Here is a 16504-nt window from a genome sequence, read left to right on the forward strand (position 1 = left end):
GTCGAGAATCTGAATTCCATATAAATTATTCCGGTTTATCTGCCCTTTAAAGACAGTACTGAGAGATATTATGTTACTGTGAGATTTACCATGTTACAGAATGTGCATATTCATATAATATACTGTGGTACTACAATGGTATAATGCTTTAAAAATGTATTACCATAGTACCATGTTCAAATGTACAATATTTAATAATAAATATTATGCCCCTACATAAGGGGATGTCAGCGAATTTCTTATGTGAGAGTGACTTGAGTTGATGCGGAAATTGTTTTGTTTATATGCACTGATACGTCTTTCAGATACATAAACAGTTCACTTATTTCACGAAAGGAAGCACATTTTGAATATGTGATAAAATACTTACCTTAAAAGCTGTTTTGACTGTCATGTCATTGTAAATATCGGAGGATTTCTGCTGGAAACGTTCCGCATTACAAACACGCTGCGATGCCACTCGGATTCACTGCCTCTTACCTCCTTCACTTGGCAACGAAACTCGTGTCTGTCCTCTGATTGGCTGTCTGGTACTTCAGTGCTCTCTGATTGGTCACTTCAGTGTCTGTGTAGTATACTATATGACTATACTAGGTTTTATCCTATAGGCTACTTGTAATGTGTGTTCTGAGCATAGACTGTAAAAAAAGATGGACGACGCCCCTTCGTTCTCTTCCATTGATGAGAACTGAAGCCGCCAGCGTCCCGATATGGCGCTGACATATTGGAACTTGAGTCTGCGCAGTAGCGATCTCGGGACCAGACCTGCGCAGTAGCGAGCAGGAAGTAAGGCCGCGAAATCAGCGCTCCGCCCTCACTCTCGCAGAATACACTCAGGGAGAGTGGATTCTGCACACTTTTTTAAAAATTGATTGCAGTACGACAAGAGGCTTGTTAAAATAAATTAAATACAATCTCCTCAGTCCTCCGAAGATCCCGAAAAAAATGTCCGTTGGTGCTTCAGTGACTACTTTGCTCAGAGAACCTGTCAATCACAGCTGTCAATCATGACGTTACACCACCGCATCACGTAACTAACTAAAAAACAACTTATTTTTGAAACAGACACTTGAACTTACATCAGCGTGATAAAAACGACAGCAAATGAAAGAAACCGCATTTGGAAAAAAGATATTTGAAGTGTAATTTAATTGTTTAGTTGGTCTCACGTCCCGTTGAATAACACGGGGAGGCGGGACTTATGACCTATACTAGGACCAGTCACTGGGGGGCGATCGAGACGTTTTGGCTTCACTTTTCAGGGCTTGTGCGGCACGCTTGGTTCTGAGATCACGTAAAAAGAGTTTCTATGGATTTATTTGTATTAAATCACATTTAAACTACTGCTAAATAATCAATAGTTCAAACTCGTCTGTTACATTATAGTTCACATAACATTTAACACTGTACTAATGGAGCCTTCACGTGCTATGGAAAAGATGATATTTTCCACTTGTGAACTTACCAGTGTGTTGTGTTCAAGTGCTTTTGTTGTTGTATAGGCAAAAGATGGACTCACAGTCACAGATCCAGAACTGTTATTTGGCTAAAACAATTTTAGATTGCTTAAGTCTGAAGTCATCTGCTACAGCAAGAAGATGATTTATCAAAACTCAAATGGTAAATAATATGCTGTATATTTTTTAGATCATGAATAGGGTAGGTAACACCAAACCATAACTGTATTTTTAAAACTGGCACTGAGTGTTAACACATTATATTACAATTGTTAATAACACAACATTGTATAGGCTACAAAAACTATCCGCTAACAGTAGCAAAAAAAAAACCGCTTAGTTGTGTACAATGCTTACCATTCACGACTCTTGCGTTGCTCTCCGCCATTTTGAAAAGGTCAAAGGTTATCTCATCTCGGCAACTCGTGCATCAAAATATTCTACGAGCTGCCCTGTGGAAAATACCACATGAGGGGGTGTTCATGTGCATTTTCCACGTCGGCTTTTGGTATTTACCATAATTACCATAGCACGTGAAGGCTCCATTAGACTAATAGCAGTTCTGGGCAGATTACTTCACAAACTGTAGTCCGTTACTGATTACAAATTAGGCTACATGACGAAAATTGTAGTTAGTAACATAATCTAGATTTCTCATTTTAGGTCATGTATTCTGACTGCTTCTTGATTACTTTTGACCTAACTTGTTAATCACTTAGCTTTGAATGGGATTGTGTATGAAGAATGATGGGAAATCAATAAATTATTAATTATTTACTTTCACTGTGTGAACAGTATATCATGTAATCCATAAAAAGTAACTGTAATTTGATTATTAGCATTTTAAAACGTGACAATCTAATTAGCCTACAAGTAGCCTACTCAATTTTTTAAATCTGATTATGTAATCTAGATTGAATGTAATCAACACTACATACATGTATTAAGTTTTTACTTTTATTAAACTATAATTTTTATAATTATTTTATAGTTATAGTATCATATTTTATCACCTTACTGCTATAACGGACTAATATTAACTCATTTATCATTTAAACATTTATCTACAAACCCATGCAAGAAGACAAAAACAACCCGAAACCAAATATGTGATTGGCTTCTTTATTATTACTGCACTTTATTATTATTATTTTTTAAATTGCATTAGTTTATAACATTGCCTGAGGTGAGAAATCATAATAAAAAAAACCCTTTAAATAAACAATGATATAATAAGTGAATGTACAAAAAAATTCACAGGTAAAACAGTAGGGAAGATTTATGCAAAGCAGCGTAGTTTCGAAGGGCAACATACATCCTCCCATTTTAATAATCAAACAGGGCAAAAATCATTCAAATAAAATTACTGAAACGTATAAATAAATACAAAGAGAAAAATCAATAAAGTGCATTCTGTAACATTGCTTGTACTCTTGCGCGAGTAACTGTCTCTACAGAATCTAAACACTGACAACGTCTATCCTACACACACACTTTACAGCACAAATCAATCTGAAAACATGCCATAAAGGCATATACACCCTACCCAAATATTAAAAACATATTAAAATTGATGCTACCTTCACAAAAAGTACTGTGGCGTTACTATGGTACAAAGATGGTAACTGATATATTGTACACCATGGTACTGAATTATTACCTTATCCATGTATATTCAGGGAAATACGGTATTATCATAGTACAATGTTTAAAAGACCATGTTAATATCAAATTCAATCCATCATTCATTTGTCCCTCTAAAGGTTAACATTTGGGTAAAGTGTAAAGTCCTATATTGGCAAAAAACAGTCAATCAAGGATCAGCTGATTTGGATCATCATTGCACTAACGTGGCACCAAATACATTTCTAGATTCACTACACACACACACACACACAGTCTCCAAAGTACGTTCACACAAACGTGAGATATTTAAAGTGTAAACAGATTAGATCAATTCCACATGTCACATAAAGCCACTGCCAAAGTATCATTTCATCTCTCGCAAACCACTAGACGTTTACATGTCATCCTACTACGTAATAAACTCCTATAAAAGATCATGAATATGTAGCAAAAGTGAATTAAAAGCCCTGAATGAATTAAAATTAAACACATCTACACATGGACCACCTCATACTTCACAAACTCTTCTGCATATACTAAAGGATAATTCAGGCTTTGAAAGAATTCAAGTGTATAATCCACAGTGCATTTACTGGCCTATTGATATAATCTAAAAGGATGACATTTTATAGTGAGCTATTTTCTTCATAGAGTTTGTCTAATAATCTCAATATCATTTCATAAAAATGCCATCCTTGAGGTTTTTGCTTCAGTCTCAAGCATGGCAAATTTAACTACTGTATATAGACTCTCTTTGTTTCTTTCCAAGACATTTAAATTCAGCCACATAAAAGTCAACATGAAACGACATCTTCAAATAAACTTCTACAGATATGTGCTATTATTGCCATAACGCAAACTGGCTTTAAATTGCTGCATTGACTTAGAAAGGCTGCATTTCCCACAAAGTAGCTATTTGACTATACAGTAGACCTTAGTCAGGGATTGATTTTACACAGATTAAACGACATTGCAATCCATTAAATTAATTTCTCACAACCAAGTTTTAATTCCTGTCAGAAATGAAATATGGCACTATCCTGACTAAAGTCTGTTGGTTAAACATTGTGCATGACCAAGGTGGTGTTAGCTGAAAGGGAAAGCCGTGCACTGACGAATCGTGCACAATAACACCAGGAACATGCATTACTACAGTAAATACGGTCAATTTAGATTTCATGTTGACTTCTGCTGGGCATTTCCAGTGCAAATATAATTAAGACAGCAGAAACAAGCACTTTTTCACACGGTTCTGTCCTTGTGCAACAATCATTTCCCGTTTCTGTTGCCTCTCGCATTAGTATAGCGCTACTGTCTGCAGTTTAACAGTATAGCCGAGGTACTAGAATGAGAGTGTTTAGATCTATAGTGTCGGTCACTTGGCAAACAAACACTTTAACTACCTCTCGTTTCTAAATCTGACAAACTGATTGGATGATATGGTGATGACTGAAAGTACATGCCCTCTACAGACCTGGCAGGAATGATTGGATGTGCAGTGTTCACTAGCATTAGGTCTTAATTTCATTTTTCATATCTTATTTTTTGACTCTTCTATTCACAATATACAATGTAACATGCATCTAGAGAGACATACTGGTTTGTTCTACATCCACATATGATGGTGCATACACTCGTACGCCATATGCACAAACATATTTGACAAGGGTCATTTAGAAGCACCTTTACTTGTTTGCGTTTTTTTTTTTTGTCTTGGTTTGAAAGTCTTTTGAACAGTCTGCATTTGGACAAATACTGGGAACACATCCCGTTTTTAAAGTTCCCAACAGAATATTCCCATTAGAATATTATGAATGTTTGGAAGAGCTCTTTGATGCCTTTTCAGGCTTTGACGATCCAGGCCCGGGCCAAGTTCCAGTCAGCCCACGGCGACTCCCAGACGAGGCCTCAGACTTTCCCAAGGTGGCAGCTCGTTTGTCCTCGTTGGTTTTGGAGCTGTCCTTGGCCTTCCCGCCATCCTGAGAGCCCAACTTCATCGGCCCAAGCACAGTTTTAGCCACACTGGTGAGCTGCGTCACAAAGCTGGACCTGTCGCCAGGAGATACGGCACGGGATTTGCTTGTGCAAGGCAACTTGACGGTTGGAGATGGAGAGGCTTGGGACTCCTCGACCGCTTCCAGCCGGCATCTTTCCTCTTGAGGGGCTCTGGTTGCCCCCGATGGGGTTTGAACCCGTTCTTCGATGGTTTTAGACTGAACAGGAATTGCTTCTTTGACTTTGGATGCAACAACAATACTAGGTACAGTCCCCTCAACGCTTAGAGGTCCTTTACCTGACTTGCTTACCTCTGGAGCAACTATCTGTGGGGTTTTCTCCTTCGCCGGGATCTTTTCAGTGGCTTTGCCATTCTCCAGCCCTTTAGGACCCTCAGTTTTGCCATTTTCAAGCCCTTTAGGACCCTCAGTTTTGCCATTCTCCAGCCCTTTAGGACCCTCGGTTTTGCCATTCTCCAGCCCTTTAGGACCCTCAGTTTGAAGGCTATGGGGTTTGAGTTCCTGTGATCCAGAGCTTTGGACAATTGGCGTCTTGGAGCCACATCCCATTGCAGATGTGACGCTTAGAGATTCGCTCTTTCCCACATCCCTAGCTCCCTCCTTGACTATTGAGACGACTGAGACTTGAGGAGACTCAGACTTGGAGGCAACTTTCTCCTTCTGAGGTGTTTCGGCCAACTGGGTTGATTTAGGATCCAATGGTTCGGTTTTTGACGTGGTTCTTAAAACTGCTTCACTTGAGTCGGGCTTCCTCGCTTTACCCTCAGACTCCTGAGCCGTCATTGAGTCCTGCCTTCCGAGATGCCTCGCCGGACTCAACGTGTGTTGGGCGGGCGTGTGCGTTGGCGTCTGTTCGGGTGGAGAGGGCGGAGCCCCGGGCGTATTCTCTCCCTCGATCTCCATCAGGCTCTGGAGAGCGTGTTCGCAGTGGAACGACTCCCGACGGTATTCGGCATGCACAACATCCAATCCGTGTTTCCTCATTGACACACAAAGCCCTCCCTTCCTATCTGAGGACACGGAAGATGAGGAGGATGGGAAAGATGGCGTAGTGGGCGGGCCCAGCTTCTCGGCGGACTGTACTCGCTGGAGGAGAGGGGAACGGGGGGGTTCTGCGCTCTTGGGACGGGGGCGCGTGATTGGAGGAGAGGCATGGAGCTTGGCGGGGAAGGCTTGTGTGGTGTTGGAGCTGCCGACGGTGTGTCCAGCGATGGGAGGTGGGGAGGACGAAGTTGGGGACGGCGTGTGAGCCAACGGGGACAGAGGAATGTTCCCAGCGGATTTGCAGCGAGCAGAACGGTACTGGCGGTGGAGTTTGGGTGAGAGACCATAGAGAGAGCTTGGCCGCATGTGCTGAGACGTGGCAGGCGAGTTTGGTGTGCTGGATGCGGGAGAGCTACTCTGAGACGACGTGCCTGAAACGACAAGGACAGAACCAGGTCAGAACCTCAAAGGAACATGTAAAGGGCACACAATGATCAGGCAAAACACCCAAACACTGACTGTAGTTAAATATCAAAGGCTAATTAAATTAATTTCAAAGCACGTCTGCCGGAAAACAAGAGGCAATGCACACCACAGAAATATCATATTCAGTAGGTCAAATGACACTCAAGTACATAAGGTTTAATCAAAACTCAATATTACATGGGGCTGCTTTTGTTCCCTAGAAAGGAATTCAGACATTATAATACAATTGTTTGACTACTCAAAAACTTAGACCCCAATCATACTCTTTTGTGTCATGCATCATATATTGCATGTATATAAACCCAGATGCTTTCAAGCTTGATCTTCAGAGACATTGGACTCTGCTATGAGGCACATAATGGGGGATTTTCATGTATCCTTTGCATTATCAGCACTAGTCAACAGTCTTTCACAGTCAATGTGTTTAAAGCAAGGTGTCTGAATAAAATACATCCAGTTACAAACATTAAAGTGTAACTGTAGCGCCCCCTTGTGTACTGCTGTTATTACTGTAATGCAAGCATGCATGCAAAATGTCTAAACACGTGTGCAATGCATTGAATCTTCATTTGCATACTAGCATAATCAGCATCTCAATCAGTCAAGCTAAACTAGTAAAAGTAGTACAATGCAAATAAATAATATTTAATACATAATGCTTATAATAAATTTACATACTACTGCCAAAACTACTAATAACAATTTTGTACAAAATCAGAATTAAGAGATTTTTTAATTATACATGTTTATTTAATTTAATATTTTTATTGATTTTATAATAATTGTCCCCTTGGTTGGAAAACCCTGGTCTAGAAACACTCATTTGACTGAATAAAACAAGTATAAATGACAACACAGATTCAGCCAATTAGATTCCACTTCATACAGCAGTGGGAGGAGCTCTGACCGAGGTGGGTGGAGTCTGGAGGAGAGCGGTAGGTCTGAGTGGGCGAGCGAGCAGACAGGTTGTGTGTCGGAGATCCCGGCAGACTGTCTCCGGACGACAGCGAGCGATTCAGAGAGGACAGACTACGACTGGTGTGAAGCAGGTTTGACTGTTTCGTGATCTTACGAAAGAGAGAGCTGCGCTTCTTACTGCAGACAGAGAGAGAGAGAGAGAGACAAACTGAGTAAAGTGATTATGTAAATGAGGTCTGTATTTTATGCAAAGGCATTCTCTCTCTCTAACCTCTCTTGTCCATCTTTTGGAACCGACTTCTTGTTGCGTCTGGCCATCTTGGCTTTGTAGCTCAGCTTCCTGGCCGGCCCGATCTTTATGGATGTGTTTTCGAACGGAGTAGTCGTCACTGTTACTTTGCTGCCACTCTGAAATTACAAAAGCACCATGTTAAAGTTATTGAGTATTATCTCTAGAAAGTAATTATCATGGAACAAGAGGTCTGGGGTGCGTTTCCCGAACAAAGACACAACTCGCTGCTTAACTACCATAGTACGATGCATCGTTGAAGAAATCAACTAGCTAGTCACGACTGTTTCCCGAAACCATATTGTCTCAAATTGGTCTTTTTGACACAAATTTGAGGACTATTTCTCATCTTTCTCAGTTATTTTGCTTTATTTCTAAATTCAATCATAGGCTCGTTCTTACGTTCTAGAGCACGTTCACACATGCGCACTCTTTAAATCTCTTGACAAACTAAAAGACGTAAATGACATTTGTATGTATTCTAAATAAAAGATATAGATTGTACTGAATGTCAGCTTTGTTATTTGACTTAAGATAAGGATTTAGAGTCCATGTGTCATGCAAACAAGAAACTATGCTTCTAATCACAGGTCGAGAGCTGTCGTTCCAAACACACAACTGTGCGATGCTGTTTGCGAATGTTCGTTAGAACTGTTTTCGGGAAACACAGACTCGTTGAACTAAGCTGATAACGACAGAACTTGCGACCATAGTTGGCTAACGATGCTTTCGGGAAACGCAACCCTGTTTGTGATGCCCGTACCTTCAGAATGAGCTCCACCACCTCTGTGTGGACCAATCCGTGCACAGACTCCCCGTTCACATGGGTAATGAGGTCACCGGCACAAAGCCCCGCCTCCTGGGCCGGCCCGCCACACTCTACATGCTGTGATTGGAAGAAAGCAATGTCAATCATTACATGTAACACATTCTTCAGCAATAAATTCAGTCGGACGTCTCAGAATGCGCTCGTACCCAGACCATGTGATGCACGCTGTACACGTGACTGTCGCCCATGTAGACTCTGATGGCACGCAGCGTGAAGCCGTACTTCTTCCCAGAGCGATGGATGGTGATGGGTGAGCGCAGGACATTGACCGTAGGCGAGTAGTCGCGACTCGGAGACGAGTCACGAGACGAGGGATTGGACGAGATGGAGCGAGGAGACATAGGACTGGCCAATGGAGACGTGCCATGCTGCTCAACTACAGGAGGGAAAATAAAACCAAACATCTTAATATAACAAAAGCTCACATGTAAACGCCACATATATTAAAAATAATGCAAAACCTGACTAGAAAATTGTACAAAAAAATTGGTGTTGTGATTTTGTAGATTTATAGTTTATAGACAAAAAAAGTTTCATAAAAATTTCTGTAGTTTTTACACCGAACTTGGAACATGGAAACTGCACATAAGAATGGTTTAAACAAACCCCATGATTTTATAAAAGCATGAACACAGCTGTCTGTAATATCATGTCTTGTATATAAAAAATCTTTAATAGTAATAATAAATAGTACTTTATTGTATTTATCAACAAATTTTATTGGTCGCTGACATTAATAGCGTGTTTGAACTATAGTTTGCATTTAAAGGTGTAGTTTTGCAAAAACAAAAAAATGATTGTCTCGATTTTTAAAACTTATAAAAATATACTTATAGGCACTTATTCATGAAACATAAGCAGAAAAAAAATCATTCAAAAACAGTCATGCAATATTATTCCTTACATGGATTTTTTTAAATATGAAAAAGTATGTAGTTTTAATAATTTTTTTTATTAATTATGAACCATTATTAATAAAAAGTCTTTTATTTATTTAATTACACATTAAAAAACATGATGTCATGTACATCAAAATAATAATAATTAAATATTATTGGATGTTGATGCTTATGATCATAATAAAACAGAGTCTGGAATGATATCTCACCGGCAGGTATGATGACAGACAGGGCCGTGGTAGAGGCCGACTTTATGACTTTGGTGCCGGAGCGAGTCACGGTGCTTTTCCCACTGTCAGTGGGAATCTGATGATGTCGAGCTCTTCGTAACACGAGGTCACTTCCGACTCGAGGCCCAAACGAGTCTGGGATGTGCAGAGGAACGGCGGCATCGGCAGGCCGCAGAAGTTTATCTGAGAAACAGGAAGATTAATATGAATTTTAGAGCAACTGACACCTAGGAACACATCAGTATAAATGTATGAAATGATTCTCTTTATTTGAAAACCAAATCACCTCCCGGATGTCCCACTGACTCCAGCAGTCCGGAGCTGACGGGCACGCTGGCGCCCTCTAGTGACGTACCCCTGACTTTGATCGCTGGCTGGCGGGTGTGCACCTCACCGTCTCCCTCTAGTGGAGAAGCGAAGCGGTGCGTGTCCATCAGCGCTGAGAAGCGGCGGCGAGCTCCGGGAGGACTGGAGTCTGATTCAGTGAAGGACGACTCCGAACACGACAAACGCTTCCTTAAACAGGGAAAGGAGGACCATCAGCGGTTTTAGAACCATGGCCTAATAACCTCATACTATGGGGTTATTAGGTGATTCTGAGTGGTTTTAAACTTGCTAGGTAGTTGCTTGGTGGTTTCTGATTTGTTCTGAGTGGTTGCTAGGGCGTTGCTAGGTGGATAGTAGGGTGTTTTAGTGCATACTATGGGGTTGTTACATGAGTGATTTTAAACTTGCTACTATGTGGATGCTCAGTGGTTTTTAGGTGTTCTGAGTGGTTGCTAATGTGTTGCTAGGTGGTTACTAGGGTGTTTTTGGTGCAAACTATGTGGTATTTATGTGATTCTGAGAGGTTTTAAACTTGATAGGTGGTTGCTTCGTGGTTTCTAATTTGTTCTGAGTGGTTGCTAGGGCGTTGCTAGGTGGATACTACGGTGTTTTAGTGCATACTATAGGGTTGTTATATAGGTGATTTTAAACTTGCTAATATGTGGATGCTAGGTGGTTTCTAAGGTGTTCTGATTGGTTGCTAAGATGTTGCTAGGTGGTTACTGGGTGTTTTTTAGTGCATACTATGGGGTTATTAGATGATTCTGAGTGGTTTAAAACTTGCTAGGTGGTTGCTTCGTGGTTTTAAATGTGCTACTATGTGGTTTCTAAGGTGTTCTGAGTGGCTGCTGGGATATTCTGGTAGGTTGTCATGTTGTTGCTCTTACATCTCAGGGGATCCGGTTCTCCAGGTCTTTTCTCGGAGGGTCAGGCTGCCCAGACTCTCTCTCTTCCCGCGATCTTCCCTGTGAGCTTTGGGCTCTCGGCGGGTCACCACAGGCTTGTGCTCCAGCTGGGACAGTTGCTCCATGCTGCTGTACACCTGTGATTCAGACAGATTACATGAGTCCTGGAACAGACTACATTACCCATAATCCTCAGTATATGAATAGAGAGGTCAAACCTTGCTGAAGCGTGGAGAGCAGGAGGAGAAGTGGTGAATCTCCACTGGCTCGTCGTCATTGGTGTCGTCCTCATCGTACGAGTGGACATGATGATATCGCTCGGATCGCGCTGAAACGGATGAGTTACTCGTGAATGCACACTAAAGGCCCCGATATACTCAAAGTTCTTTTTCATTCTTTGTTTAGGAGTAAAAAAAAGTTGTATGTGAGGGGTATATTGTTAGTGAACATCTCAACCCTGTTCACCCTGCTGAGACCTACGTAAATTTGTGCAGCGAGCTTTTCTCTCAATAACAAAATAAACATAAATAAAAATGATAGCGGTGAGACAACAGCAGTTAAGAAAGCATCTGATCCGATCATAGATGTTTGCACCAGATCGACCATTCAGCACTCCAGTCAAATTCAGGTTATTTACATGTAGCTCTTTATACAATAGATTGCTTTAAAGCAAGAGGCTTTACAGTATTAAACATGCAAAACCACGTCAGTGTCGCTTTCCATTAGAATTAAAACTTAATTTTCTACTATAAAGAAACTCTCCAGTGTGTTCATGTCTTAACTCGCGGTTGTCTGACCTCTTCGGACTCAACAGGAGAAATTAACTGGAGAAAATGTCCACATTTAAGAAGGCGGAGCCTCAGAACCACACCCACACTATTACATCATCACCACTGAGGAGTTTGGGAGTTTGGAGGTATTTACTAGCCAGTGAAAATTTCACATTGGCAAGCTGTTTCAAACTCCCGAAATTAACTCCAAACAAACTTCATTTTGGCCTGATTGTGTTTTTTTAAAATGACGCCTAAGCAGTTCGTTGATATCTCTTGACATATAACAGACACCAGCATAAACACACACAATCCACTCGTCCGTCACTCACTGTCGAAGTAGCTGGTGTCCTCCTCCGACTCCAGATGTGGGATGAACTCGGCTTTCTGTCGGAGCAGGCTGCTCCAGTCCAGATCACAGAAGAACGAATGCTGCTTCACCTCGAACGCTCCACCTGCGCACAAACACACCCCTCCATTCAGCGTGAGCAGAACGTCTGACTCGACCAAAGCAATCAACCACGAGAGGTGGACACAGTAACATGACAGAAGACAATCAAGCTACACAAATAATCAAATTATAGCAATCATCGAAAATAGATATTAATATTTTCTTTGGACATTGTGTTGTTGCTAGAATGCTCTGACAATAGCTTGCTAGGCCAATGCTAGGGGGTTACTATGGTGTTTTTAGTGCATACTATTGGGTTATTAGGTGATTCTGAGTGGTTTTGCTAGGTGGTTTCTAAGTTGTTCTGAGTGGTTGCTAGGTAGATACTAGGGTGTTTTGGTGCATACTATGGGGTTGTTAGATGAGGGATTTTAAACTTGCTACTATGTGGATGCAAGGGGTGTTGCAAGGTGGATACCAGGGTGTTTTAGTGAATATTATGAGGTTGTAAGGTGATTCTGAGTGGTTTTAAACTTGCTGCTATGTGTTTACAAGGCATACTGTTGTTAGGCGGCTCTGATTTTAAACTGGCTATGGGTGGGTAGGTGGTTGGTAGGGTGTGGCTGCTTAGGTGTTGCTAGGTGGTTACCAGGGAGCTTTAAGTGATTATTATGGGGTTGTTAGGTGGTTCTGAGTGGTTTTAAACTTGCTACTATGTTTTTGCTCGGTGGTTTCTAAGGTATTCTGAATGGTTGCTGGGGTGTTTTTTAGTGCATGCTATGTAATTAGGTGGTACTGGGTGGTGTTACACTTGCTACTGTGTGGTTCCTAGATGGTTTCTAAGGTGTTCAGAGTGGTTGCAAGGGTGTTTTAGTGCAGTTCTGATTTGTTTTAAATGTGCTACTGCGTGGTAGCTAGGTTGTTTCTAAGGAGTTCTGGGTGGTTGCTAGGGTGTTGCTGGTCTATTTTGGGGGTTATGTTGTTGTCATGGTATTCAGACGTCGAATCCCTCCTTAAGTGTAAGTCTATGGGACCTTTTCATCTGTTTTTTTGTGCACAAATGGACTGGGGTTTGAATTTTAAACTATTCTCCGGCAAAGAAATATTCTTACTTAATTGTCATAATTTAGTTCATACAACCACATTTAGAGCCCAAATGAAGAGTGTTAATCAATGTCAGCAGTGCATCAGCATGTGTTCAGTGACTGAGGGTCACATGACTGCAGGTGTGTGAGGTCACCTGTGCCCAGTCTGAGCAGCGGGCTGGTCTGCAGTAGAGATGAGATCAGGTGCTGCGCGTCAGCGGGGAGAGCGTCATCCTCGTCGGGCCACACAATATCATCTACACACACACACACTTTAGGTTAAATAACACTATATTTTTTGTAACCAATATTTTGTCTTATTTTCTAGTAAAAATATTGAAACATCCTTAAAACAAAAAATATGTGACTATATATATTTAAAATGTGACTATTTGTTTGCTTTTTGTGTTTTTGGAATTTCCTGTTAAAGGTTCAATGTTAAATAGGACTATTTCTATTGTTTGCTTCTATTTCTATATTTTCATCATAGATATTTTACAATGTCTGCATTGTATACATCCTTTGTTTTTTTTCCTGTAAAATGAGAAAGTTTCAGTGTGTAAAATATCTGATGTTGTGACGTCTTTACCTGAGATCACCTGACCGAACAGCTCCTCAGGTGTGTCGCCGAAGAAGGGCACGCAGCCCACCAGGAACTCGTAGAGGATGATGCCCATGGCCCACCAGTCCACCGGCTTCCCGTATCCCTGCCGCAGGATCACCTCCGGAGCGATGTACTCCGGCGTGCCGCAGACCTGGGGTCAAAGGTCAAGCCTCTGAGCATGACTTCAGCACTGACACTTCATGAACTTGAGTTCAAAATTGTGCTACATTAATTACATGTTATGTTTAAATAAATGTATTCATAAAATGTATCATAATTATAATTAATTGGAGACAAGTGCAAATGCTACTAAAGTCAAGGTCATATGGACAAGGAACAATTAGTTATTAACCAACTACACTTGCATATATTTCCTGAAAAAAAAATTAAAGTGGTGTTAATGAATACAAAACTCTCCACCATCGCTATGCAGTTGCTTAGGTGTTTGGAATCATTTTTAGAATGTTAGTATTTGGAATTATTTTTTGAATGTCGGTATTCGGAATTATTTTTAGAATGTCGGTATTTGGAATTACTTTTAGCATGTTGTTGATTGGAATTATTTTTAGAATGTCTGCATTTCAAATTATTTTTAGAATGTCGGTATTTTAAATTATTTTTAGCATGTTGGCGTTTGAAATTATTTTTAGAATGTTGGCTGTTGCTTATTGGCAACTTGTGACACTGGCATTAATTATTAACTACACTAAAAAGACAGATATTTCATGAATAATGAAAATGGCCATTTTGTGGCTTTTAGTCCCCGTCTGTGATCTGTGTCTTCTAATACGATATTACATTCTTTTTATTCTTTTCTCATACCTGTTTATCCAGGAACTCCCTGGTGTCCTTCTCGATGTGTCCCTCGTACAGGTTTGTGGTGAGACTCATGAGACCCATTTTTGACAAACCGAAATCAGTGAGTTTAATGTGTCCCATGGACGTGATGAGCAGACTGACAGAGAGAGATAGACAGAGGTCATGTGATACAGCAACACAAACACACACTGTCAAGCTGAGCGGCAGTTCTGACATGTGTTTAATTATATAACACAATCTGTCCAAATGAAAAGATTAATCTCACACAGGAAGTGTCTGTCACCGCCCAGCAGAAGGCAATGAATCCCAGCAATCATTTAATTTAATGTGCAGGGTCATTTAGTAAATTACATGCTCTCTGCTGTCATCATAAAATAGAATTCAGATGTAATCTGATTCAATCTCGTCCACTAGGAGGCTTCTTACTTGTCAGGTTTGAGATCGCGGTGCACGACTCCATAGTTGTGAATGTACTCGAGCGCCAGGACGGTTTCAGCGAAGTACATGCGTGCCATTTCCACGGGCAGCGCTCCAATATTCTTCAGCAGCGTTGCACAGTCGCCTCCTGGGAAAACACAAAACACAATTGCAATCTTTTTAACATTCAGTTGTGTCGCATAAGACAGTAGTCTCCTGTGTCTCCTTAATCAAAATAACTTCCCCTCCCTCCTTCACAACATCTATTCTCTTCTCTGATGATGTGGGTGGGGCAACCTGTCACTCAAATAAGATCAGCCAATAGCAAACCACAACCAACCAATCAATTCCACACGGACAAAATCAAGCATTTGTTCTTGTTCCTGAAGCGTTTCACTCGGATATACATCACAATAGAGAAGAAAAGATGATCGCAACTTCCGTTTCATGACAATTATATGAGAATCATCTGAGAGTTGATACTTAAAGGACAAGTTCGGTATTTTACACTTAAAGCCCTGTTTACAGATCTTTTCTGATGAAATAGAACGATTAAGATTAAAATTTGTTTAAATTTTTCACTTTCCCCCCCACCTCCACAATGGCTGCATATGTGCACTGGAACAGTCCTTCCTAAAACGCATTAAACTTTCGATTACAAAGACGTGAAACTCACTGAGTGGTCAGGGGTGTTCACTGATATGCTCACACAAAAATCGCTGCAAAAGATGCTTTCCAACAGGTTTTATCGTAGATTCTATCCAAACATTTTTAAAAGATTAAAAGTGCATTATCGCCACCAACTGGGCTGGGGTGCCTATTATTCAAGCTCTCAACGGAAGAATCTACGGGTGTGAGGCGTTTGGAAAAATAGGTCCACAGTTTTACAACGAATGGTAAAACACCTGTTGGAAAGCATCTTTTGCAGCGATTTTTGAGTGAGCATATCATTGAACACCCCTGACCACTCACGTCTTTGTAAACGAAAGTTTAATGCGTTTAAGGAAGGATTGTTCCAGTGCACCTATGCAGCCATTGTGGAGGTGGGGGGGAAAGCAAAAGAAACCTAAAATTCTCGGGCCAGCAGCATGTGTCCAAATTTTAATCTTAACCATTCTATTTCATCAGAAACGATCTGAAAACAAGGCTTTAAGTGTAAAATACCGAACTTGTCCTTTAAAAGGTCTCAATAAAGTCTCATGAGCTGTGAAAGAGCGATCAAACTGCGTGTGTGTCTCACCCTCCACGTACTCCATGACCATACACAGGTGTCGCCTGGTCTCGAAAGAGCAGAACATGCTGACCACGAACGGGTTCTCTGCGAAGGTCAGGATGTCTCGCTCCACAAACGCCTGCTGGATCTGGTTCCTCAGAATCAGGTTCTGTTTGTTGATCTTCTTCATAGCGAAGCGCTGTCGGGTCTCCAGGTGACGGACCAGATACACCGCGCTGG

The 16504-nt window shown here is 41.0% G+C and overlaps 1 protein-coding gene across 1 annotated transcript in view; it reads right to left on the reverse strand.

Annotated features, from left to right (window-relative positions):
* Nucleotides 1–4844: 4844 nt before the first annotated feature.
* Nucleotides 4845–16504, reverse strand: part of mast1b (microtubule associated serine/threonine kinase 1b) — a gene marked incomplete at its 5' end in the record, with an annotated part of 37764 nt that continues 26104 nt past the window's right edge. Inside the window, 15 exons of the mRNA XM_081373824.1 lie at nt 4845–6513; nt 7476–7663; nt 7758–7894; nt 8539–8661; nt 8751–8980; nt 9713–9916; nt 10020–10249; nt 10948–11102; nt 11184–11293; nt 12068–12190; nt 13367–13468; nt 13801–13966; nt 14638–14770; nt 15061–15199; nt 16292–16500. Coding sequence (XP_081229950.1) covers nt 4892–6513; nt 7476–7663; nt 7758–7894; nt 8539–8661; nt 8751–8980; nt 9713–9916; nt 10020–10249; nt 10948–11102; nt 11184–11293; nt 12068–12190; nt 13367–13468; nt 13801–13966; nt 14638–14770; nt 15061–15199; nt 16292–16500 — 3871 coding nt within the window. The 3' untranslated portion in view covers nt 4845–4891. The remainder of the gene's footprint in view (nt 6514–7475; nt 7664–7757; nt 7895–8538; nt 8662–8750; nt 8981–9712; nt 9917–10019; nt 10250–10947; nt 11103–11183; nt 11294–12067; nt 12191–13366; nt 13469–13800; nt 13967–14637; nt 14771–15060; nt 15200–16291; nt 16501–16504) is intronic.

The sequence above is a fragment of the Scardinius erythrophthalmus genome (assembly GCF_964197995.2).
Source record: "Scardinius erythrophthalmus genome assembly, chromosome: 1".
Lineage (NCBI taxonomy): Eukaryota > Metazoa > Chordata > Actinopteri > Cypriniformes > Leuciscidae > Scardinius > Scardinius erythrophthalmus.